Below are 27,182 nucleotides of genomic sequence, written 5' to 3' on the forward strand. Positions count from 1 at the left end.
CATAATGAGTGCCATAGAGAAAAATAAAATGTGCTGAATAAATTAATGAAGTTTCTGCTTCATTGTTCCACTATAGATTATGAATTACATAAGAGCAAAGAGTGTGTCTATTTTGGTCATTTCTGAATCAGCAGGACCTAGACAAGTACACCTGACTAAATTGTTGGCTAAGTTAATGAATGAAGGACATTCATGTAGTCCTTTAAACACATAAGATGAGGATAAAAAAATTTTAAAAATCTGTTTACAGATTCTAGATTTATTGGGAATCCAAATCCAAATGGAGATAGTCCGGCTACCTGAAACATAATCTCAACAGGCATTTTGCCTGCATCTAACTCTGTAGTTCAAAATGAGTATGTTCTGTGCCCATCTCTAATTGTCAATGTGTAAAATATTTTGCCCATATATACATACTGTTACCCCTATGTTCTTTAAATAGAACCTTGACCATGCTCTGTGGAATAGAGTGGAGGTAAAAAAAAAAAAACAAAAAACATACCATGGTTCCAAATAAATACTGCATTCTTCCTAGAAAATGTTTAAACATTGTCTCTTAAGTGCATTAGAAAGCACATTTAAGGCAAATAGTTATACTCTAATAGTGACTTGATGTAAAGAATTAACAAATTCATATGATATCTATGACCTGGCCATTGCAGACAATGCAGTATCACTATGATGGTGACACTATAAATATTCCTGATTTTATTGTTTAGAGAATTGTAATCTATTCAAGTACAATGACAAAACAATTATTATATAAACTGTCACAAATTCAAAAACAGTATATGAATCCTCTCAAGTTGCTCCATTCTCCAATCACCCCAATATTCAGATTAGGTGCTTAGTAGATGAGAGAATTGCACTTCGTGCAGTAAGTCTGGAGGTTTTTCTGAAAGACTATGCATACTTACTACATACATGAGACTCTGACTTCTCATAGAAAGCAGATGCAGCACTGCTTCGCTGGATGGGGCAGTAAAGGAGATGAGATGCAAAGAATAGAAGAGGTATGAGAAAGTAGTAAACTGACAATAAGCACACTGCATGAATTTCTAGTCTTCAACAAAAACAATGATGAAGTAAAGCAAAGCCTATCTTTCTTGAGGGTGGTAAGATCTATGAAGAGAAATCCCAATATTTTGTCCTTTGTTTTCAAACAAAGCAGGGGGGACCATTCCCTCATAATTCCCAGAATGAGACTGCGTTATGAAGTGAAGTTTGACAATTCAAAAAATTATTCAAAGATTCTAGTTTTTAATTAATGCATCTAATTGGAACATGACATTAATTTTCCTCATAAGACTTAGCTACACTATGTTTCTCAATTAATGATCAATTGCTAAAGAAATCCCTATAGACAAGAAACATTATGTTCTATGCTCTAGTGCACAAATAAGATGGCAAATGCCATCAAAGCACACCACAAAGGTTGCTTTATGATGCATCAAATATTGTCTGTTGAGAACCTTTGACTTGTTAATTAAAATGTCAATTAATTGAGAAATTTTCTATGACACTAGTCAAATAAGGAAACACTACTTAAAAGCATGACTGCCATATCACAGTACCATTTAAAAAGTAATTACCTTCTTTGGAATTATGGCTAGCATACATCAGTTTCTTAATAGAACACATAACATTGTGAAACATAATGTAATACATTTAAAATAAGAATACTGACTGAACTATTAAATTAGGCATTTAGAAGATATTTGTGAGAGGCAGCATTTAGCATAGACTCTGGAATTAGCTTAGATGTAAATTCAAAAGCTGTACTTGCTAGCTATTTAAAGAGTAGCCTATTTTTATACCTCATTTCCACTTCCGTAAAATGGGGATAATAATAATGCCTACTCCATGGGCTGTATATGAGGATTAAATAAGTTAATATTTATAAAGTGTTTAGGACAGTTACTTGTACATAGCAGTTGCTTATATACCTATATGATAAAAATAACTTTAAAAATATGTATCTTTGAAACATTTCTATTTTGTTTCAATATTAGAAATTATGTTCAGTTTGGCCCTGAAGACAAAAAAGTGTAAAATTTCTGCAATTTTCCTGATCATGGTGATATGTTTCCCCTAATACTATAATAAATACTGAATCTTTAAAATTGCAAGTAAAGTTTCATAAATAATTTTTACACCTCAGTGATGGTTTGCAAATGCTATGGTCAATTTTTTGCTATGGACCATAGCAAATTGCTATGGTCATTTTTTTTTTGTCACAAGCATTAAAAATCTCCCAAAGTCAAACATTTATTAAATTTGTTTATTTATTTTTCCTTTTTTTTTTTAATCGTACTTTAAGTTCTGGGATACAGGTATAGAACATACAGGTTTGTAACATAGGTATACATGGGCCATGGTGGTTTGCTGCCCCCATCAACCCGTCATCTCTATGAGGTATTTCTCCCAATGCTATCCCTCTCCTAAGTCCCCATCCCCCAACAGGCCCCGGTGTGTGATGTTCCCCTCCCTGTGCCCATATGTTCTCAAGGTTCGACTCCCACTTATCAGTGAGCACATGTGGTGTTTGGTTTTCTGTTCCTGTGTTAGTCTGCTGAGAATGATGGTTTTTAGCCTCATCCATGTCCCTGCAAAGGACATTAACTCATTCTTTTTTATGGCTGTATAGTATTCCATGGTGTGTATGTGCCACATTTTCTTTATCCAGTCTATCATTGATGGACATTTGGGTTGGTTCCAAGTCTTTGCTATTGTGAATAGTGCCTCAGTAAACATACATGTGCATGTGTCTTTATAGTAGAATGGTTTATAATCCTTTGGGTATATACCCAGTAAAGGGATGGCTGGGTCAAATTGTATTTCTAGTTCTAGATCCTTGAGGAATTGCCACACTGTCTTCCACAATGGTTGAACTAATTTACACTCCCACCAACAGTGTAAAAGCATTCCTATTTCTCCACATCCTCTTCAGTATCTGTTGTTTCCTAACTTTTTAATGATCGCCATTCTAACTGGCGTGAGATGCTATCTCATTGCGGTTTTGATTTGCATTTCTCTAATGACCAGTGATGATGAGTTTTTTTTTTTTTAATATGTTTGTTGCCTGCATAAATGTCATCTTTTGGATTTATTTCATATATTAAAGCAATTAAGTCATCCCTGTATGCTTATAAACTGGTTGAATATTTTTAAAGAAAAATTAATTACATTACTGTTTTTGTTATAATAAAACAGACTATGGAGAGTAAGCGGCTGACTTTGGAATTCAACTAAGATTCAAGTATTGTACTAGCTTTACATTAACTCTGTTACTTTGGGAAGTTTATTTTGTTTCACAGAGCTTTAATTTTCTCATCTTCAAAATAGGAATTCTAATTGTTTCTACCTCACAGTGGCTGTTTTTTAGAAGAATAAATGCAGCAATTTAAGGATAATATTTATAGCAGAGTCTAGACCATAGTAAGTGCTCAATAAATGTTAGCTATTTTTAGTTTTTACAGTAAAATGTTCTTTAATTAATTTTTAGGGTGCCTCTTCAGTAAGCCAGATAAATTAATCAGTCCCAATGTATCAGGAAATTCCAAGTAAAGCTTATTGTTATGAAGACTTAGGACATCTGAAAACATCCACTGTATTTTATATTTTTATCAAATATTGCTATTGACACAAAACAGAATATACCTTTAAAAACACATAAAGATTTCAGGAGAAAATTTTGTCTACATATATTTACCCAACTTAAATTACATTTCTCATCCTACATAAAGCATTCCCTTCTTTTAGAAGGCAAATTTGTCCTTAAAACAATATTTGCTAGAAGCTGGGTACTGTGGCACATGTTTGTAGTCCCAGCTACTCAAGAGACTGAGATAGGGAGATTGCTTGAGCTCAGGAGTATGAGGCCAGCCTGGGCAACATAGCAAGACCCCATTTCTCTTTCTTTCTTTTTATTTTTTTTTGAGACAGAATCTTGCTCTGTCACCCAGGTTGGAGTGCAGTGGTACGATCTTGGTTCACTGCAGCCTCTGCCTCCCAGGTTCCAGTGATTCTCCTGCCTCAGCCTTCCAGGTAGCTGGTTCTACAGACACACACCACTATGCCTGGCTAATTTTTGTGTTCTTAGTAGAGACAGGGTTTCACCATGTTGGCCATGCTGGTCTCGAACTCCTGACCTCAGGTGATCTGCCTGCCTCGGCCCCCCAAAGTGCAGGATTACAGACATGAGCCACCATGCCTGGCCACAAGACCTCATTTCTTAAAAAAATAAATAAATAATACTTGCTAGAGTTACCATGTGAAGCTCACTATTCATAAATCCTTAAATATAAATGACATATTTTCTCATTGTTTTCCTTTTAGACTTTCATCTTATTAAATTTATCAGTCATATAGATAATACATTTTTTAAAAATTACTGTTAAAAATGAGAATTTAAAAAATTACCACTAAAATTGTTTAATACATAAGACTAGAACATAGAAATCCCATGATTAATATGCATAGATAATATTTTTAAGGAAATTTCAAAATGGAAATAGGTGACACCTGTTCTAAAATTTTACACTATAAAGTTTCATGTTTTACATATTAAAATACAAATGTTCTTGCAAGATGCTACAAAAGGAAGAATGTCTCTTTTTCAACATTTTTTATAACCATCTTGCTTACAACTGACTGCAGTCCCAAACTAAGATTAATCTTCAGTTGGTCCCTTGTAGTAATGTTTATGATATGACACCATTTAAAACAAAGAAATTATTGCATAGGCTACTCCAAATATTATCAAAAATTACCTTCTATGTAAAAATTAACGAACATAATTGCAGAAAAATTAAGACGAACTGCTTAAATCATAAAATAGCAAAGCCTGCAATGAATGCTGGTGAGGATGATCCATAGATAAGGACAATGCAGTCTGAAAGTACAATCAGAAGTTATTAAAAGACCCACAGTTTACTGAGCACCTGCTTTGTGTCAGGGACCAGTTAAGCTATTTAACAATGTCTGCATTTTAATGTTCACAAAATCCCAAATAACTCCGGTTAAAAAAAAAAAAAAAAAAAAAAAAAATGAGAGATTTGCCAAGGTGGTTGGAAACAAGATTAAAATACACACAAAAATATAAAAAATGGAAATAGAAATATTCCATTTACGTTAGCAATAAATTTATTAGACATCTACCAATCAATTTAACAAGAGAAGGTAGGATTCAAGAAATAAAACACCAAACTATCTTTGAAGAATATAAAATAAGATCTGAACAATTAGAAACACATTTTATATTCTAATATGGGAAAATTTAACATGAAAATGTTACATTGTCCAAAATAAATACATGAAGTTGATGCAGTTTTAATTAGCATTCTAATAATACTTTTTATTAGTATTTATTTATTAGTTTATTTATTTATTAATACTATTTATTAGTATCTAATAATACTAATTTATTTTCCAAATAAAGCGAGTATATTTTAACACTCTTTCCAAAAGAAGTGGTAAATAAAAAAGTGATCTCGCGAACTACTCAGTCAGTAATATTATAGTGTATAGTTGAAATGTCTCAACTTTGAACTTCATATTTACAAGAAGAATTATCTAATACTTTAAAAATAACTTCATTGCTAACAATTATTTACTGTTACCAACTTCAATGCTAACATAAAATATTATGTTTTTGGATTTAAATGGGTTTTGTTTCTCCTTTAAATATTTTAAGTGAACTATTTAATATTTTGAAACTGCCTGAGATCTTTTAGATCGTATTTCTGGCATAAGTTTCAATATAATATACAGTTCTTTAATGAATAACTTTATGAATCTCATCGGAATGTTCATTTTAAGGGAAAAATGCCCGTTTTAGTTATTCATTTAACGTCTCCATCAAGAATAACACTTGATATACAATTGTAGATTAGCTTCAGAAAAATGTTATTTTACATTAGGTATATATTTGCTTTAACAATGAGTATTATGAAAACACTAAGTGTTTAAGAGTCTAACTATGGTAATGATGATTAATCTTTGGAACTCTATTCTGCTTAAGTGAAAAATATAGTCAAATATTCACAGATTTATAGGAGTATTATAGTTGCAATCTAACTTAAGTTACTAAATGGAGATAATAAAACATACAATTGTTAGGAATATTGTGAGAATACAATTAGATAATACTTGTAAAGTATTCAATGTGCTGTCTATCATATTATCTAAAAATCATTAAAATTCACCTAATAACTGAGTTTATTCTAATAGAAACATTTTTTCATTTATCTCTGAATATGAACCCCTAAATCAAAATTGCAAATATCTTGAAAAATAATTTTGTTCAAATTAGTGTTATATGAAAGAGAAGACCAGTTGCAAAAATAGTTAACATTTCTAGGTACCTATCAGGCACAAGGCTAAACATTAGTAAAGATTTTAAATTATGAGATATCTCTGTATTTCCTAAATCCACTAGTTATCAGAAAACACTTATACCTACCTTATTTAAAAATCAATATACATATAAATTTATAGAATAAGAAAAAAGACAAAAATTGGTATATTGCTTTTAAAAGGCTCATTACTATTACAGTAGTGTAAGAGACAGATTTCAGAACTGTTTCCTTGACTTACCCAGTAAAGATAGCAGCAATAATAAACATTTGACAGTGATATGGTTTGGCTGTGTCCCTTCTCAAATCTCATCTTGAATTGTAGCTCCCACAATTCCCACGTGTCGTGGGAGGGACACAGTGGAGGTAAATGAATCATGGGGGTGGGTCTTTGCCTTGATGTTCTTGTGATAGTGATAAGTCTGGTTTTATAAAGTGATGGTTTTATAAAGGGGAGTTCCCCTGCGCGAGCTACCTATCTTTGCCTGCCGCCATCCACGTATGATGTCACTTGTTCCTCCTTCCTATTCGCCATGATTGTGAGGCCTGCCCAGCCATGTGGAACTGTGAGTCCATTAAACTTCTTTTTCTTCCCAGTCTTGGGTATGTGTTTACCACCAGCGTGAAAACAGACTAATATAGACATATATATTAATATTATTATATATATTAATTATATATTATATATAATTCTGTATATTATATTATATATTATATAATTATATATTATATATATAACATATATATTAATATTAACCTTTTTTACAAAGAACATCAAAAGCATACTTCATTTTTTCTCACAACCCCTTGGGAAAAACACGCAAATGTCACCATTCTGATTGAAGCTAGATAAGCAGAATAGCATGATTAAGCATCCAGGTTATGTCTCTCAATGGAATGAGTAGGATATACAACAATTTTCTTTATTTCCTACCTTAACTCAATCCTTCCATGAAGCTCTGAATTGAGAAAGCAATACCAGGCCAGCTGCCCATAATTCTGTTCCCCAGTATATTCTACCACTACCCAGTTGATAACTGGAAAAGGAAAAGGTACTCATGATTTCCGGGTGCCTGCAATGTGCCAGGCAACATGGGTTATTTAGGCAAACAGTACATTTTGGTGGTTTAGGAAAATGGAATAGGCCCTAGTATACCACAGCTGGATCCTGTGACATTAGATCTCTTGCTTGACCTCTCTGTGCCTCAGTGTCTCTCCCTTTTATGAAGCTGAATTATACGAAATGAGTATTTTTAAGGTTAAAAATGGTTGAATGCTGGTAATTAAATAAGGTTTTTGCCTCTGACATAATCCATGTGAAAGGGTGGCACAGAGTAAGAATGTCAATGTCAATGTCAATATTATTATCATCCCCACAGAAGGGGAAACTGGTGTTTTCAGTCTCAGCTTCTTTGTGGAGTGGCTTCCATTTGAACTTGGATCTGTGACTCCAAAGGCCTTGCTGTCTCCTCTATAGCATGTTGTCAGCCACAGTTTCTGAGACTCTGCTAATGAGATCTAAGCTTTTTTTCTTTTTTTTCCAAAAGATTAACATAAAGCCAATTTTGCTTTCCAGGGACACTTTACAAATTAAAGCAACACTGATTTAATCGCTATAAAATGGCCTTTGTTTCTTTTCTTTCTTTTTTTTCTTTTTCCGTGATGGATTTGTTCCCTGGAGTAGCTGCTTGCCAAATGGTACCCTGGTGTCCTGAAAGAGTTAAGGCAGCTTGTATATTTGCATAATTTACAACCAGGGAGTAGCTGAGGGACTGGGAGAATCTGGTTCAGTAGGCCATTTAGAAATTCATTAAAATGTATTCAGCTTCACTAATAGTTATGTCCAGAACCTAAAAACATCAAAAATGTATTTCCAAAAGTAAAGTAGAAAATAAGGTAAACTTGATATGCTTACATCTGTAACTGCAAACTCTTAAATCACCCTGTTGTTTGGGGGTTTCTCCTTAAACACAGAAACTTATTCATATATTCATATTAGGCAGTTAATTGAACAGAATAGAAGTTGCTATGGAAACAGTGTGGTATGCCCTAGTACTTAGTGAGGAAATGAACACTACTAATTATCACCAAACGTATGATATTTCTGCTTTTGTACTCTATAGTTTTTAATGTACAATCTGTTTAATGAGCAGCAAGTTGTTCACCCAGCATGCAGAGGGTGAAAGCAGCCTAAAAATAGAAGAGTAAATCCTCAGGTGTGAATCTGCAAATTTTATTGAAATAAAGCAATAAAAGACTTGTCTTTCTCCCATCTATCTTAGCAAGAATGGAAGACTTACTGGAGCCTAAAGCCTTAAATATAAACCATTAAGGTAATAGAAAAATACCGCCAGAAGAAAAGAAAACTACCCTATTCTTCCTTCACGTCTTTAATATATTTCACACAGCCAGTTATACTTAAAAGACATGTATGGCATAGTAAGGGCAAGGTACTGGGGAGGAGGAGAAGCTGGTCTGAAGGCACATGATTTATTCTGTTACAAAGCTAACCATATCAGGTGACATAAAAGAGTTACAGCAATACATTCTACGGAGAGTACAGAAGATAAGCAGATTAAACCCAGGAAACTAAAGGAAATAGTTTTCAGTTGAAATCCTTGAAGGATGGTGCAACTCCAGACAGACATGTGCTCATAATGGGTAGAAGTAATAATTTGCTAATCTATAGGAATAGTCAGTAAAAAGTTGCTAATCTACAGGCAGTCTCTCCCTGAACTCAACCAGCAAGACGGTATAGACACTGAATTAAGAGGCTCCTCACCACCAATGAGAGGAATTTGAAAATGATGTGGCCTGCTGTTCACACGCCTACTCCTCAGAATTTCTGGAAGACAATCTAGCTCTAGCTTCCCTATCTTACTTTAACCCTAGTCAGTTGACTCCTGGAGTCCATTGTCCAGATCCTGACCGTTCATCTGTCATGTTGCTTTCATTAGCCTCTTAAGTTAAATCCATGGGACTGCTTTCAAAAACTACTTCTGTAACCATTGTGGCCATTCATTGACCCTGACACAGACTCCTTTGAAAAGACCTTGGTTATGCCATAATAGAAATTTTGAGGATGCTGGTGTTGGTAGTAATATTTGTTTGCAGTACCCTATCAAGGACTCATCTTTTTATGGATTCGTCCGACCTATCTTCTCCCAAGCCTGCTTTGTTCCTATTTTCAACGTGGTAGGCACTCAGAGCTTATCCAAAACGCAGAAGTAGCGAGCAGAATGTCATTTTAAGCAGAGGGGAGAGTTTTTAACTAATGTACAAAAGTTTACATGGCATATTTTTAAGAAATAGTACATCATGAGAGTAATATAGGATATTACTACATAAAACATTCTTAGACAGGAAGGTTGGTGCCACATTGCAGAGAACATTTAATTGTTTTGGACTTTATTTTAGGGAAAAATTAGAGTGAAAAGGTATTGCAATAGTCTAGTCTAAGCAAGAGATAAAGAGAACCAGATAGAAAAGAGCTCTATTACCCAAAACTTTACAAGTGAAAATTTTAAGCTCCAATCACAATGCACATTAAATAATGGGCACTGAATAAATATTTGTGGATGATCTCAGCATTGCCAGGTCAGCTTAAAAATGTCAAATGAAAGGCCACTTACCACAATTACACTTTAAAAGCCACATTATTTTCTGCTCTATTTGTATAATTAATACAGCATTCTCAAAATTTCTATTTCACTTCATTTAGCACATAAAATTTATAATTAGAGATAAATCATGCTGCAAATATTTATTGAATACTTATGTCCAAGCCAGTTGGGATCTTGTTGCTACACTGTAAAGAAAGACAATATTTATGGGCTTAAAAATAAATCAACTCTCATTTTTTACAACTTTATTGCTTTCATGCCAGGATAAATTGTTCTGAAGTATTATAGATATTAGACAACATTTGAAAAACTGTTCTAGACATTCTTAACATTTGCAACATAAAATTATTTTAATTGTATGAGCAATTAAGGTTTGCCTACTAAGTACATTAAATTTAGTATCTCCAATGGATTTGAGAATGCATTAAGAAATTTGTAATTCTGTAAAACGCAGAGGATACATTTTGATTTTGGATTTTTTTTTTTTTTTGAGACAGGGTCTCACTCCTATTTCCCAGGCTGGACTGCAGTGGTGATGAGATCATGGCTTACTGCTGCCTTGACTTCCTGGGCACAGGTGATTCTCCCATCTCAGCCTCCCCAGTAGCTGGGACCACAAGCATTCTCCACTGTGCCCGGCTAATTTTTTGTATTTTTTTAGTAGAGATAGGGTTTCACCACGTTGCCCAGGCCGATCTCCAACTCCTGGGCTCAAACAATTCGCCTGCCTTGACCTCTCAAAGTGCTGGGATTACAGGCATGAACCACCACACCTGGACAGATTTTGGATTCTTGAAAAGCAATTTGCAAATAGGAAAAAAAAAGAAAATAGATAACATAATGAATAGTTTAATTATACAAATTACTATTGAAAAATTCATGTATTTTACTGATAATTGTGTTTCTTCTCTTAGGTTACAAATCTAAATCATGTTAAGCAAGAATAATCTATTTTTAACTTTTTAATCATTAATTTTAAGTATAGTCTATTTCCAGTTACTCATTTTGGCTTCTTTAGTTCATGGGTTATTGAAGCCTCTTGCTTCTGAAACCATCTCTTTTCTCATATTTTGGGGTGTTAAAATATTTTTATTGATACATAATAGTTGTACATATTTATGGAGTACTTGTGATATTTTAATAACTGCATACAATGTGTAATAATCACATCAGAGGATTTAAGATATCCATCAACTCAAACATGTATCATTTATTTGTGTTGGGAACATTGTAAGTCTTCTAGCTATTTTGAAATATATAACAAAATACTATTAACTATAGTCACCCTACTGTGTTATCAAACACTAGAACTTACTCCTGTTTGTTTGTACCCACTAACTAATCACTCTTCACCACCTCCTACCTTTCCCAGCCTCTGGTAGCCATTATTCCACTTTCTACCTCCATGACATCAACTTCCTAAGCTCCTTCATATGATTGAGAACATGTGATATTTTCATTTCTGTTCTTGACTTATTTCACTTAACATAATAACCTTCAATTTCAACCATGTTGCTGCTTTCATTCAGTGCCATGTTAGCTGTGGTTTGCCATATATGACCTTTGCAATGTTAAGGTATCTTTCTTTGATGTCTGAATTGTTGAGAGTTTTTATCATTAAGAGATGTTGAATATTATCAAATGCTTTTTCTGGATCTATGAAGATGATCTAGTTTTTTGTCTTTTATTTTGTTGATGTGATATATCACATTTATTGATTTGCATATGTTGAACTATCCTTGCATCCCTCAAATTAATACCACCTGATCACCATGTGTTATCTTTCTGATGGATTTATTGGATTTGATTTACTGATATTTTGTTGAGGATTTTTGCATCTGTGCTCATGGTGATACTGGCCTGTAATTTTCTTTTCTGTTGTTGTATATTTGCCTAATTTTGGTAATAGGGAAATGCTGGGATTATGGAAGAATTGCCTTCTCCTTATGGAAGATACTTTGGGAAGAATTGGTGTTAGTTCTTCTTTATATGTTCAATAGAAAACCATCCAGTCCTGAGCTTTTCTTTGTTGGAAGTCTTTTTACTACTAACTTATCCTCATTACTTAGTTGGTCTGTTTACTTTTCTGTTTCTTCCTGGTTCAGTCTTGAAAGGTTGTATGTGTCCAGCAATGTATCCATTTGCTCTTTTTCCAACTTTTTAGGGTATAGTTGCCTGTAATAGTCTCTAGTGATCTTTGTATTTCTGTACTATCAGTTGTAATATGTCCTTTTACATTTTCTACTTTGAGTCTTCTTTTTCATGGTTAGTCTAGCTAGTAGTTTATCAGTTTCATCTTCACAAAAAGTATTTTGTTTAATGATTGTATTGATTTTTAGTCACTGTTTCATATAGTGGAACATATGTGTTTATATATTTTTTACTTAAAGTTTATTTTGTCTAATGTAACTATAGTTGTTCCTGCACACTTCTGTTTTCCGTTTGTGTGAAACTTTTTATTTCATCCCTTCACTTTCAGTCTATGTGTATCTTTGCAGGGGAAGTGTATTTCTTATGGGCAGCATATAGTTTTTTTTGTTTTGTTTTGTTTTTGTAAATCTATTCAGCCAGTCCGTATCTTTTAGTTGAGAAATTTCAACCATTTACATTCTAGGATGTTACTGATAGGTGAGGACTACTTCTGTCATTTTGCTAATTGTTTTGTTTTGTATATCCTTTGTCCCTTTTTCTTTTATTGTTTAGCTTTACAATTTGGATGTAGTGATATCTTGTAACTCCCTTCTCTTTTTCATTTGTGTATCAGTTCTACTAGTGAGTTTTATACTTTTGTGTGTTTTCATTATATTAGATACCATGTTTTTATGTCCAGAAGTAGGACTCCCTTAAGCATTTATATTAGGACTGGTCTAGTAGAGATGAGTTCCCTGTTTTTGCTTGTCTGGGGAAGACTTTATTTATTTATATAGTTTTCATTTTGGAAGGATAGCATTGCTGGGAATAGTATTATTGGCTAGCAGGTTTTTTTCTTCTTTATGCAGCACTTTGAATACATCATACTATTCACTCCTGGCCTGTATGGTTTCCGTTGAAAAATCCATTGTTGGTCTGATGGGGATGCCCTTATATGTGACTGAATGCTTTCTTTCTTGCTGTTTTTAGAATTCTCTCTGACTTTTGACAGTTTGACTATATTTTGCTATGAAGACTTTTTTGGATTGAGATTATTTGGAAATCTTTGAACTTCCTGTATTTGGATGTTTATAACTCTTGCAAAACTTAAAGATTTGTCAGCTATTATTTTGTGAATAGGTTTTCTACACCCTTCTCTTTTCTTTCTGGAATTCCCAAAATTCATATGATTGGCCACTTTATCATGTCCCATAGGCCCATATGTCATATACCATGCCCTGTTTTTTCATACTCTTTTATCTTTTTTTTTTCTGGTCTGACTTGATTATTTCAAAACACCTATCTTCAAGTTCAGAAATTTTTCTCTTATACTTAATCTCATCTTTCCTATAGCTCTCAATTGTATCTGCTACTTTTACCATTGAATTCTTCAGTTCTAGGATTTCTCTTTGCTTCTTTTTATACCTATCTCTTTGTTGATTTCTCACTTAGACCATGAGTTGTTTTTCTGATTTCTTTGCATTATTTATCTGTGTTCTCCTGTATCTCATGAGTTAATTTATTTTCATTATTTTGAATTATTTTTCAGGCATTTTATAGATTTTTCTGTGTGTGTTTACCCATTATTGGAAAATAATTGTGTTCCTTTGGAGGTCTCATGTTTCATTGCTTTTTCATGTTTCTTGTGTCCTTATGTTGATATATAAGCACTTGCTGTAACAGTTGCATCTTTCAATTTTAAGGATTGGATTTCACAGGGAAAAACTTTTTCCTACAGATTTATCTATAGTGTTGGTTGAGTAGGATACTTTGGCTTTGATTAGGGATGGGTGCAATAGTGTATTCTCCATGTGATTTCTTCTGCTGTAATCAGCACCAGTAGTGTCTGTTTCTCAGTGGCTTAAGCTGCAGTAGTTAGTGAAGGCTGTGACGAGGCTCTGCTGGGTACTGGGAAATGAGGTGGGTCATTCCTTGGGCATTAGTGGTAATGGCAGTGGGCCGGATGTGGATGAGTTAAGATGCAAAATTTCTTTCTATAATCATTTCACAAGTATAATGAGAAACAAGTCTAGTTTTTCATAATCTTCTTTTCTTTAAGGAGATTGAGCTTTAAATTCACACCCTGAGGTTTTTCACAGATACTTTCAACTATAATTCTTTCTTTCACAAAGTATTTTCATACATATTTTTAAAACTAAAAACAATGAGTTATTAAATACATATGGTTCATATTCAGGTTCATAAAGTACTCCTAGAAATGAGTAAAAATAATTAAAAACTCAGTAGAATAACAAATATAACATGTTATTCTCTGAAGAGGAAATGAAAGTGAACATATGAAGAGATACTGAACCTCATTTATTTTATACATACATATATATTAGTTTTGTTGAAGACTTTAAGTACTTACTTTTATTGAAGATATTAATGCAAATATTTTTACCATTTTAAAAGTTTTAAATTTGTTAAAAAAATTTTTTTCCAAATTTTAAGTTCTGGGTACATGTGCATGATGTGTGCTTTGTTACATAGGTAAATGTCTGCCATGGTTGTTTGCTGCACAGATTATTTTATCACCCAGGTATTAAGCCCAGTATCTATTAATTAAATATATATTTTTAAACCTCACTGTATCTGTTGACTTTTTTACTATAAACCCATGGAAGGCAAAATCAAAGGTTGGAAAAACATACAATCTAAAATAAGCCACTGAAATACTAAGAATTAGGGATGGCTGCCTTGAATTACACTACAGTATTTGAAAGGGCTTGAAGAGGTTAAAGCTAATGGTTAATGTCAATTTTAATTTTGGGATAAATGTTACCTTCTCAAATGAACGTCCCATAAATTGAAGAAAATGTATAAAACTTGGAGTCATTCTTCCCTCTCAGCCTCCATTTCATCCAGCAGCATATCCTGTAAACTTCACCTTCAATAGCCACTTCATACCTTCTGCATGTCCACCACTTGGTCCAAGTCCAACCTCATCGTTCATAGACTATGGTACTAGCCTACCTGCTTTCACTCTTCCCAGACCACAGGCTTTTTAATATAGAGTGCAGAGTGTTCCTTTTGAAACATTTGACAAACTGGATCCTTTTTATACTTAGGATCTTCCAGTGGCTTCTGAGGTGACTCTGAGTAAAAGCTGCTTCTATGGGCTACCACAGAGTTCCCACGTGTTTGGCACTTGGGCTACCTCTCCACCTTTGTTTCTTGCAACTTTCCTCTAGTTCTCTCGTCCCCTACTGTTCCTCACATGAACGACTATGCTTACAGCTTATGCACTGAGTGATTGCTCTACTGAACTGATTTCCTCCCAGATATTCACATGCTTGTATCTGCCCTTTGTTTCATTTCTACTTTTCAAATCGTCACCTCTTCAGACAATCCTTTCCTGGCTAGCCCATCTAAAATAACATACTCTGTCATTTTCAACTGACTTACCCTGCTTTTCTGGTGCTTACTGAGCTATCTGACATTTTTTTTTCTGTCTTCCTTTTATTATGTAGGTTCCCTTGACATTATTGTATGCCTGATTCCTAGAGCAGTGAATGACACACAATGGATGCTTAAAAAGCATTTGTTGAAAGAATGGATGAGTTTAGATACAGAATTACTTCCTATAATCATTTTACTAGTGTGGTAAGAAATGAATCTAGTTCCTTGTAATCTTATTTTCTTTAAGGATATTGATTCTTAAATTCATGCTCTGAAGTTTTTTATAGACACTTCCATCTATAATTCTCCCTGGGGAAATGCTATCAATTTAATTTAAAGGTTGAAATGTTTGTCTTTATGATACTGATAAGGATTATGTCCCTCATTGTTTTCAAGAGAAAACTCAAGGAAAATCCTGTCATTTTAGTATTCTTTGAGACAACAAGTGTATAAAGATATCTTTCTCTCAGAGAACAGGCTAGACCCAAATAATGGTGAGCAGGGATAAAATAGATTTCCATGAATACTTTTTTATCTCTAATTATGCTACCTCTTAGATAATATTCATCTAAACTATTACTGACTTTGTTACACAATTTGTGCAAGAGCTGTGCAGGCACTTTGGATAGGAAATTCTCTGTCATACAGGAGATCTGTCACAGTGCAGAATGCTTCAGACTTCTACCAATTCAAAACCAGAGGTATTCTACAAGTTCAAAAACAATTCAAAACCAGAGGTATTCTACAAGTTCAAAAACAATTCAAAACCAGAGGTATTCTACAAGTTCAAAAACAATTCAAAACCAGAGGTATTCTACAAGTTCAAAAACAATTCAAAACCAGAGGTACCAACTCAAAATCAGAGGTAAATCTCTAATCAAGATGCTGCCATGGCTCTCTGGTGCCTTAAGAAACACTGGGTAAACACAGGCCTTTCTTATTTTTGAACTAATTTTGTTATTTTAATTTTGATCTTATCTAATTTTAATATAAAAATCAATCTTTTTTCAGTTACAGAAAGATACTATATTTTAATTTGCAAAGGACATATTCGTGCTCTTACAAATGTGTTCAAGTCTCAAAGTCCATCCTATACGAAGACATCCAAAACAGACACTGATGAGTCACTTCTATCACTCGATGTTTAGCGAGTCACACTTCTGTCAACATGGTTTGGTAACCATCACTTTCTAATGTGACATTGTCTAAGAAAAAATTGTATTACAGATATTACTGACTGAAAGTCACTGTGAAAACAACCTTCTCTGAACACATACAAATATGCATTTTATGCACCTATCTAGATGAAAATAGAATTGCTACCTCTGTGTCTAATCTCAATAGTGTTTTAGACACCAGATAGCGTCTTTACTAGAAAGTTTTTAAACTATATAAGTTACAGATATACATTTATATATGTCATCCAGCTTTATGTTTCATAAATTTTCTATATCAAAATTAATAAATGTAACACAATTTTACTCAGAGGTCACAGTAGTTCACAGTGATTAATATAATGTGGCAAAACCAGGAATTAAGATATGAGGATTTTATTGCTTTTCTACATATTTTGGAACAAGTACAACTAACAAGTCTCCTGTCTTCTGGATAATTATATAATCATTATCCTCCAACTTCCAGGAAAAAAAAAAAAAAATCCATATGGATGAACATAGTTCATCAAGGAACATAGCTGCAGAGCACTATGTACCTTGATTAATGTGGTATTGTAGAAAAACAGACAGCTTGGGGGCCGGGTGCAGTGGCTCAGGCCTGTAATCCCAGCACTTTGGGAGGCTGTCTTTGGTGGGCAGATCACAAGGTCAGGAGATCGAGACCATCCTGGCTAACACGGTGAAACCCCGCCTCTACTAAAAATACAAAAACTTAGCTAGGCGTGGTGTCGGGCGCCTGTAGTCCCAGCTACTGGGAGGCTAAGGCAGGAGAATGGCGTGAACCCAGGAGGCGGAGCTTGCAGTGAGCCGAGATTGTGCCACTGCAGTCCAGCCTGGGAGACAGAGAGAGAGAGAGAGAGAGAGAGAGAGAGAGAGAGAGAGAGAGAGTGTGTGTGTGTGAGAGAGAGAGAGAGAGACTTTTTGTCACATTAACGTGCAATTTCCCTCTCCCTAAAATAATTACTTTCACTCCAAAGTCATTTTGAGAATGGAATATCTCATGTTGCTTAAAAAAAAAAGAGAAAGAGACACGTGAAGATCAATGGTGATTTACAGAAAGTAATTTGCACCATGACAACTCTACTTATTTATTTTTCTTCCCCATGTGTCCCCTGTGATAGCAAAGGCATTTATCCCTTTAATACTCCAAAAACAATTAATGCCATACATCATGTGTGAATCAGACTGACAGGACACACCATCTGCAGCACCCATGCAATGCCTGCTTAGAAGGCCAAGCACACCTGCAATCAAAGCTCAAAGACAAGGAAGTGTGCTGAGAGTCACAGCTAGATTTTTAACACATATGTTTTATTTACTTTACCAATAGAGAATATTGTCAGAGTAAATGGAAAAATGAAATGCAATTTTTCTGGTCAGAACAAAGGGCCAGTAGAAAAGATTTAGTCTGATTTCTGAATCTGCCTGACGTCATTCATGGCCTTAATCAGCAGAAGCTAAAGGAATCTAAAAAATACTATTGATGGACATAAATTCTTTTTTAAATATTTCAGGAAGCTTCATGGCTTCCTACAGCATTAATAAACCTAAGGGGGGTTGATGAGACAGCTCTATTTTCTGAAGAAGCACAAAGAATCATGGTTGGCAGTGATCATATGCCAATGTAAGAAGCCACTTTCCAAAATATGACAAAGTATAATAAACGCTTTTTTTTTTTTTTTTTTTTTTTTTTTTTTTTAATTATTATTTTGAGACGGAGTCTCACGCTGTTGCCCAGGCTGGAGTGCAGTGGCGCGATCTCGGCTCACTGCAAGCTCCGCCTCCCGGGTTCCCGCCATTCTCCTGCCTCAGCCTCCTGAGTAGCTGGGACTACAGGCGCCCGCCACCGCGCCCGGCTAATTTTTTGTATTTTTAGTAGAGACGGGGTTTCACTGTGGTCTCGATCTCCTGACCTTGTGATCCGCCCGCCTCGGCCTCCCAAAGTGCTGGGATTACAGGCTTGAGCCACCGCGCCCGGCCAATAAACGCTTTTATTATGGTAAGTGTCCAATATAGTACTAACCCGGGTTATAAAAGTATATTCTTTTCAATGATTATGACAAGAAGATTCTTATTTTGGGAGCAAATCTCCTAAGGCAATTCTTATGTCCTTTAGATTTCAAAGCTGTATTTTCTGGTTGCATAACACAAAGCTTATCCTGACAATGAAACTGAAAGAAACATAAGCCCCTTGGATACTAGAAGAAACCTCAAGTAGGATACTGACAATCTGTTTATTTAGATTTTGTGTGCTTTTTTTTTTTTTTTTTTTTTTTTTTTTGAGACGGAGTCTCGCTCTGTCACCCAGGCTGGAGTGCAGTGGCGGGATCTCAGCTCACAGCAAGCTCCGCCTCCCGGGTTTACGCCATTCTCCTGCCTCAGCCTCCCGAGTAGCTGGGACTACAGGCGCCCACCACCTTGCCTGGCTAGTTTTTCGTATTTTTTATTAGAGAGGGGGTTTCACCATGTTAGCCAGGATGGTCTCGATCTCCTGACCTCGTGATCCACCCGTCTCGGCCTCCCAAAGTGCTGGGATTACAGGCTTGAGCCACCGTACCCGGCCGATTTTGTGTGCTTTTAATTCTTGATTTGTAGATGGTGAGTGCTAGTAATATTTACAGCCTTGTCTTCCTTGCTATCTTCTTCCTTCTTTCTCTGTTTCTCTGGAGCATTACAAAATCAATGAATATATTCTACAAAATACTGACATGAAAGTAATATTCAAGGATTACTGCCATTTTTATTACAGTAGAATCTATTCAAGCTATTTTGTTGATATGAGAAATTATACATATACATGTTAAACACACTGCAAAATTTTAGAGATAAATTTAATTAGATAGTATTTAGTTGTATAACACTTTAATTTGATACTTTCCACATATCTCATTTATTTTAAACTTAAAATACTAACAATAGTATCAACTAATATAATTATTATTCAATCCAATATTGAGTGTCTATGAACAAAAAGTGTAAGCCATTTCTAGTAGACAAAACATATGAAGAGTAATTAATATTTTGCTTGTATTTTAGTAGTGCCTATCTAGAAATTTAAAATCATTCCAAAGAAGTATTGTATAGTTGACTATTGCTCAGGGTAACTAATTATTCCAAAACTTAATGGCTGAAAGTAGTAAACATTTATTATTTTGTAGTTTCTATGGGCTATGAATTTGTTAGTAGCTTAGCTAAATGATTCTGTCTTAGCATCTCTAATGAGGCTGCAGTTGAGATGTCAGCTGAGGTTACAGTCATCTGAAGGCTCAACTGGGGCTGGGGAATCCATTGCCTAGATGGTTTACTCACCTGGTCTAGATAGGAGTGAAGCCATCTCTAAAAATTCTATACAATTAATCAGGGAAGAATGGAAGAGACAAAACCAAACCAAACTTTTAGCACACTCAGCATTAATCATTAGGTCAGCTTGCTCTCTGGCCTGCTTTCTCATAGTTGTTTGCTGACTATTGCCTCAGACTCACATAGACACTGTCACAAGATTATTGTTTCCCTTAACTGCTCTGTAGATAATGACTTGAAAATTATAAAATTTAAGTTTTCCATTTGAGATACTATTTCAGGTCTTGCATACTGGTGAAACTACTGAGGTAAGATCACTGACACCAGCTGGTCTGAAGGAACCCACTAGGAGCTGAACAAATAATGCAGTTTTCATATCTGTTATTTTCATCCATCTTACTGAGACCAATCAATAGATCCAATTTTCCAGCCCCTCACTCTCCATGATACCCTTAAAAGCTCCAGCCCAGAATTTCTCAGGGAGGTGGATTTAAGGATCCCTCCTGTCTCCTTGCTTACTGCCCTGAAATCATTAGACTGCTTCTCTGCTGCAAACCCTGTTGTCTCAGTGTATTGGTATGTTACTGCATAGTAGGCATACAAACCTGGTGGTTCTATACAAGGAAGTCTCAGTTTTTTATCATATGCATCTCTCCATAGTGCTGTTTAAGTCACCTCATAAGATGGCAGCCAGAATCTCCCTAGGACAAGTGATCCAAAGGAACAAGACAGGGGCCTCAATGAGTTTTACAATCTATACCTGAAGTCACATTCCATCTTTCTGGCAACTGCCTATTCATTACACAAGTCAGCTGTACTCCGTTTAGGAAGGCATGTCAAAAGCATGAACACCAGATGGTGGGGATCACTGGGGAACATCTGGGGACTGGCTACTACAGTTATCAAAATTTTTAAAATATCAAAATTCACATTTCAATAATTTACCAAAATTTCAAAATTTAAGAATTGTCCAGTATACCCTAGCAAAACAATATTCAGCTGTCCAAAGAGTTTCCAATACATGTGAAACTCAATGAGAAAAACTGTGAAATGTATTAAAGTCACAGAAGATGTGCTTGGGAAGCTTACAAGAATAGAAAAGATAAATGACTATTTAGTATCATGTAAATGCTATAGCAAATTCTATTATGTTCTTTTGGAGCTGCAAAAAATTATGAAACCAGTGACAAGTTAAAACAAACAGTAATTCAAGTCTACGAGCAGTCTCTTAGGATTATAAAATATAAAAGAAATGTAGAAAAGATGTTGAGATTTTCTGCAGAATATCATTCCACCTACACAGCTAGCAAGAGGTTTTTTAAGGAGGAGGTGACTAACTGCATGGAGCATATTTTAATACATAATTGTGTGTGTCTGTGTGTGTCTGTGTGTCTGTGTGTACTACAAATAGCAGGTTTTGTAGGTGCATGTAGTACAAATAGCAGGCTTTGGAGGGAGGAAGATCTAGTCTCCCAGCTCAGTTCTGATATTTACTGAGTCAACTTAGGCAAGTAACTTAGCATTTCTGAGCCCAATTTCCTCACCTGTAAACTGGTCCCCCCTACCCCATTGGTTATTCTGTGAGTCACAGAAGCCTATGCATATGTTGGTGATTGTACCACATCATATATACAAAGGGTCTTCAAAAAGTTCAAGAAAAATGCATATTATGAAAAAACTATGCAGGGATTTAAAATTTTTGCACCAAAATACCCATACTAACTTCTTTTATTGCCCAGGCTAGAGTACAGTGGTGTGATTTCGGCTCACTGCAACCTCTGCCTCCCTATTCAAGTGATTCTTCTGTCTCAGCCTCCTGAGTAGCTGGGATTACAGGTGCCTGCCACCATGCCTGGCTAAGTTTTGTATTTTTAGTAGAGACGGGGTATCACCACATTGGCCAGTCTAGTCTCAAACTCCTGACCTCAGGTAATCTACCCACCTTGGCCTCCCAAAATGCTGGGATTATAGGAGTGAGCCTCAGTGCCCAGCCTCATACTAACTTCTTATGTCTGAATACTATATAGTTTGAGGCACTAAGAAGGATAAAACATCAGTTAGAAAAAATACTCCAACATGAATTCTGCTAAAATGGAAGAACTAATATGAAATTTATGGTGAAGCTTGGGTGAAGACTAGTGAAATCACTGGTGCTTTATACAAAGTTTATGAGGACAATGTCCCCCTCTGCCCTGCAAATAAGTTAGTGTACAAATGGATAACTCATTTAAAGAAGGGAAGAGATGATATTGAAATGAAATGCCACAGCAGCGGAGAGAGGAAACTATACCAATTGGAGAAGAAAAAATTAAATTTGTCTGTGCCCTAATTGAAGAAGACTGACAATTAACAGCAAAAACAAGATTCCACACTATAAATATCTCAGTTGGTTTAATTAGTATATACCCAAAGGAAAATAAATTGTTCTACTAAAAGACACATGAATTCATATGTTCATTGCAGCAGCATTCACAATAGCAAATAATGGAATCAATAAAGATGCCCATCAGCGGTGGACTTTATCAGGAGAATGTGGTACATATACACAATGGGATGCTATGCAACCATAAAAAGAATGAAATCATGCCCTCTACAGGAGTAAGGATGCAGCTGGAGATCATTTTCCTATGCAAACTAACCCAGGAACAGAAAAACAAACGCTGCACGCTCACACTTGAAAGTGGGAGCTAAACGCTGAATATGCAGGGACACAAAGATGGGAACAACAGACAGTGTAAACACTGATCCATAAATCAGGTACTATCATGATCACTATCTTGGTAATGAGGTCATTTTTACACCAAACTTTAGTGACACACAGTTCACCCATGTAACAAACCTGTACATGTACTCCCAAACTCGAAAAAATAAATAAATAAAATACTTCATTAAAATGGTATAAATAGTCCTTCACGAAATTTTTCTAATTACAAAATAAACGTTTATAAATTATAGAGTTGTGGTTTCAGAAATACAAGTTGAGGAAAATTGACTGCATTTTAAAATATTTCAAAAAACCCAAGAAATATTTACTTGTTTCTATATCTCAAATTATACATACAAAGAAAAAACAACATTTGCATGTGATGTCCTTGCTCTACTTCATCACCTAGCTATCTTTTGGCTGACCTTCTCATCCAGGGCTCAGCTTAGAGCTTATATTTTCCAATAAGTCTCCAGATGTTGCTACCACCTCTCCATTCAGGATTAGTAGCTGCTCTCCTGAAGGAGCACATCCTTGATGAGAACACTATTGATAAAGATAATGATGACATCTACTATAACGCAGTGAACATTCTTTGAGTACTTACTATGCACCAAGCACTGGGCTAAGTACTTTATATCTATGATTGTGTTCAATCCTAACAAGTGTGTGAAAGCTCGTAGTTTTACTACTACCATTTACATAGGTTAAAACTGAGGCACTCATTGTGGAAGGTCACACAGCCAGAAGGCCCAGAACCAGGCTTTCAACTTAGGCAGTCTGACTCTACAATTCGTGGTCTTAAATGTTCAGTGAATACTGCCTCATATGATTTGTTTATGAATGCTGATTGCATAGGACAGTGCCTGCTCAACACAGAACTCAATTCCATTTTTCAAAGAATAAATGATTTAAAATATATTACATTACATAATAGTGATAAATATTTAAAAAAAAAATTTAATGTCTTTTTGCAAGGATAGTCAGGCTGAGGACAAAAGGGGCCTAGAAGATACAGGGCTACTAACATCCACATTGAAAGGGTGACACTTTCATTACAAAAAACTGTATGTATAAGAGGTGATCTGTGCCCAGGCTTCCTTTCCTTAAAGAGCAGTGATTCTCAACCAAGGACAATTTCACCCCCCAGAGGACATTTGGCAATGTCTGGGTCCATTTTTGGTTGTCACTACTGGGAAGGTTGTGCTACTGACATCTGATGGGTAGTGGCCAGGGATGCTGCTAAGATTACGTTCCCCACATAATGCATTGAATAGCGCCACTGCACCCCAGCCTGGGTGAAGGAGCGAGACCCTGTATTTAAAAAAAAGAGAGAGAAAGAAAAGAAAGCAGGAAAAGAAAGGCAAAGACAAAGAGGCGTTGCTAGAATCACAAGTCCAGTAGCAAGGCGCACATCCATATGTGTTGAAAAACAATTCCCACTTTTACGTAATATACACTTCATGTTATGTTTTAGTTACATGGGGAAGTCCAGCGGGTGGAAGAGATAACTAGAATCACGGGTGCATCATCACATGGATCAAATCAAACAAGGGCCATCAGGTAAACTTGGTTTGTGGTTAAATAAATGGCGTTTCAGAGAAAAACTTGGAAGTTCCTAATGGACAAAACGGTAACACCAAAGGAAAGTTACAAATCTTCGGTAAATTTCCAAAGGACACAAAAACAAATGGAAGTGTGTGGGGGTTTGTACTGTGAAAAGGCCATTTTTCTTCACATACTGCTCTTCCAGCCTCACCCACAGACACTGAGAACAATACACTTTTCTAACTTACAGGCAGGAGTGCTGGAAGAATACTGGCTGCCTTGAATACCAAGAATTTCCCTTCGCTGTACTCTGTAAAGCAAACATCAAATAATGACAAGAAAGAATAATAGGAAACAAGAAGGCAGACTTCAAGGACAGGGGATACCCTGAGTCTTTGAAACATGATTTTCATGTAAAAATGTTGTTTACCCCTCACTGTCACTGGCCCTGCTGCTAACTCTTTATTTCCCATACCTCTTTCTTGACTGCATTGCTCCCAATGCCCTAAAATTATGCACCACTGTGTTCGACTGATTTAGAAACCAGCAATGCTGGTCAAGTGAAATGAAAGTTGTTGAGTTCTTTTTTTAAAAAAAAAGAACACATTTGAAGAATGTAGAAGAATCATCTATGCATAAAATGCTCTCATTGTACTGTTTATAATTCTATTCTGAGCAAACTCTGCCAACAACTATCCAATAAACCAATAAGTACAATCTAGCGTATTTTGTTTCCATGGCAAAATGTGTCTATAGGTTAATGAGATTGATAATTGCTGATAAGGCAGACTATTTTTGTTTTGTTTCATTCTCATGCTGCTAATAAAGACATACCTTAGACTGGGTAATTTATAAAGGAAAGAGATTTAATTGACTCACAGTTCAGCATGGCTGGGGAGGCTCAGGAAACTTACAATCATGGCAGAAGGGGAAGTAAACACGTCCTTCTTCACATGGAGGCAGCAAGAGGAAGTGCTGAGCAAAAGGGGGAAAAGCCCCTTATAAAACAATCAGATCTCATAAGAACTCACTCACTATCATGAGAACAGCATGGGGGAACAGTCTCCATGATTCAATTACCTCCCACCAAGTCCCTTCCACAACACATGAGGATTATGGTAACTACCATTCAAGATGAGATTTGGGTGGGGACACAGCTAAATCATATCACTTTTCATACTGAAGGGGTTGGCACTTTAAAATTGAGAAGAAATAACAGGCTATGAGAATATTTCTGGAAAACCTTAATTCTATAAAATAAAACCATGTTAGGGAAAGTATCTTCTTGTTCTAAAATCTGTTGTGATGCCTTATAAATCTACAAGGAGTAATGTTAAGTTTCGATAAAGGCACACACCCATTAAGCCAAATTATACAGGGAAAGCAATGCAGATACTACCAAAGGGACACCTGGTCTCTCCTGTTGCCTCTCACCTCTAGGGTGTGTAAGGAAACACTAATTCTGAGGACGAGAGACTGAAAAGTGCAAAGCCTCTCTCTGTGAGAACACATCACTTGCCTTCACGTAAGTACCTCTGCCTGGAAATTATACATTTATCCAGCAATAGATCAAATATCTAATCTCCACTTTATAAAAATTCAAAATTGTGTATTATCTACAAGTGCACATAATGATTGGAGACATCTATGAGAACTGATTCTTCCAGAAGTAGGGTCAAATAATGGCTGTGTTTCCATGCAAGTCACATAGTACAGTGAATTTAAAATAATAATATAATATAATTTATCCAACAATTATGCCATACTTTAAAAAGTCTGTTCACACTTTTTACTCTAGGATTATGAACTCATGCAGTCTAGTCTTTTCTAAAAAAATAAGCTAAAAGCATTTTTTTCTAACAGTTCATTAAGCAATAAAACTAGACTTGTACAGTGAAATCATATGAATAAATATTTCCTAAGATATGTGGCACAATATTTCCAGGATCATTATCTGTTGAGCTCAACATTTTACGGGACAACAAAAAGCAATGAATAGTAGCAAACATCTTTGAATAAATGAATACTAGCTTATTCAATCAATATATTAAAGCACGAAGAGAAGCTTGGTCCTTTTTCTCCCAATGGGCAGAACACTGTTAATTTGTTTAAGTAAAAAAAATTATACTTAATAACCTATGCTCATTTATTTATTTTTATTAAAGCACTTTTTGCTCATCATTGTAAAATATGCACTTTTAAAATACTCCAGGAAAAATTAAGACTGTGCTATATATATATAGCATGATTCCATTTCTGATATATGTAAATAGATTATAATTATTTAAGGATACACACAGGCCTGTTAACTATAGTTGCTTCTAGGGAGTAGAACTGGTGATTGAGAAGAAATTTCTGAAAGACTTCATTTTATATTTTTTATGCATTTGAATTTTCTACTATGGGCACATATTTCTTTTAAAATAAAAACTTGTTTTAAAATGTTTTAAGAAAATATTTTATAGGAGAAAAAATAGCTACTATTTACATTTAATGTTTCAATATTTTGCCTGTCCTCACCAAACTCACTTGAAATTATAATTTCTTTTTTTCCAGAAAGTGAAGGCATAAAAATCTAGGCCTGGCAACTAATTTTTTCCAACTCAAGGAAAAGCTTTCTGACAAGAAGAAAAGATAAACAAAATGGTCCAGGAATATAAACAGAAAATTAGAAAACAAAATTGCTTGTCAGGATGGAGATTTTGCTTGGAAGCACTGACTTACAAAGCGCCCTAGTTAAAGTAATTTTGTTTTGGCCGGGCGCGGTGGCTCAAGCCTGTAATCCCAGCACTTTGGGAGGCCGAGACGGGCGGATCACGAGGTCAGGAGATCGAGACCATCCTGGCTAACACAGTGAAACCCCGTCTCTACTAAAAAATACAAAAATCTAGCCGGGCGAGGTGGCGGGCGCCTGTAGTCCCAGCTGCTCGGGAGGCTGAGGCAG

General features: G+C 35.3%; 1 protein-coding gene across 5 annotated transcripts in view; it reads right to left on the minus strand.

Moving 5' to 3' along the window:
• Positions 1-27,182, minus strand: part of LOC105473314 (neuron navigator 3) — an 899,580-nt gene that overhangs the window by 572,638 nt on the left and 299,760 nt on the right. Inside the window, exon 1 of one of the 5 annotated variants that reach the window (XM_071070567.1) lies at positions 25,153-25,173. The exons of the other annotated variants lie outside the window; for them this stretch is intronic. Within the exon in view, the coding sequence (XP_070926668.1) occupies positions 25,153-25,158 (6 nt within the window). The 5' untranslated portion in view covers positions 25,159-25,173. Of the gene's footprint in view, positions 1-25,152; positions 25,174-27,182 lie in introns of those variants that run through there. 5 annotated transcript variants of the gene reach the window in all.

Source organism: Macaca nemestrina, chromosome 10 (assembly GCF_043159975.1).
Source record: "Macaca nemestrina isolate mMacNem1 chromosome 10, mMacNem.hap1, whole genome shotgun sequence".
Classification (NCBI taxonomy): Eukaryota; Metazoa; Chordata; class Mammalia; order Primates; family Cercopithecidae; genus Macaca; species Macaca nemestrina.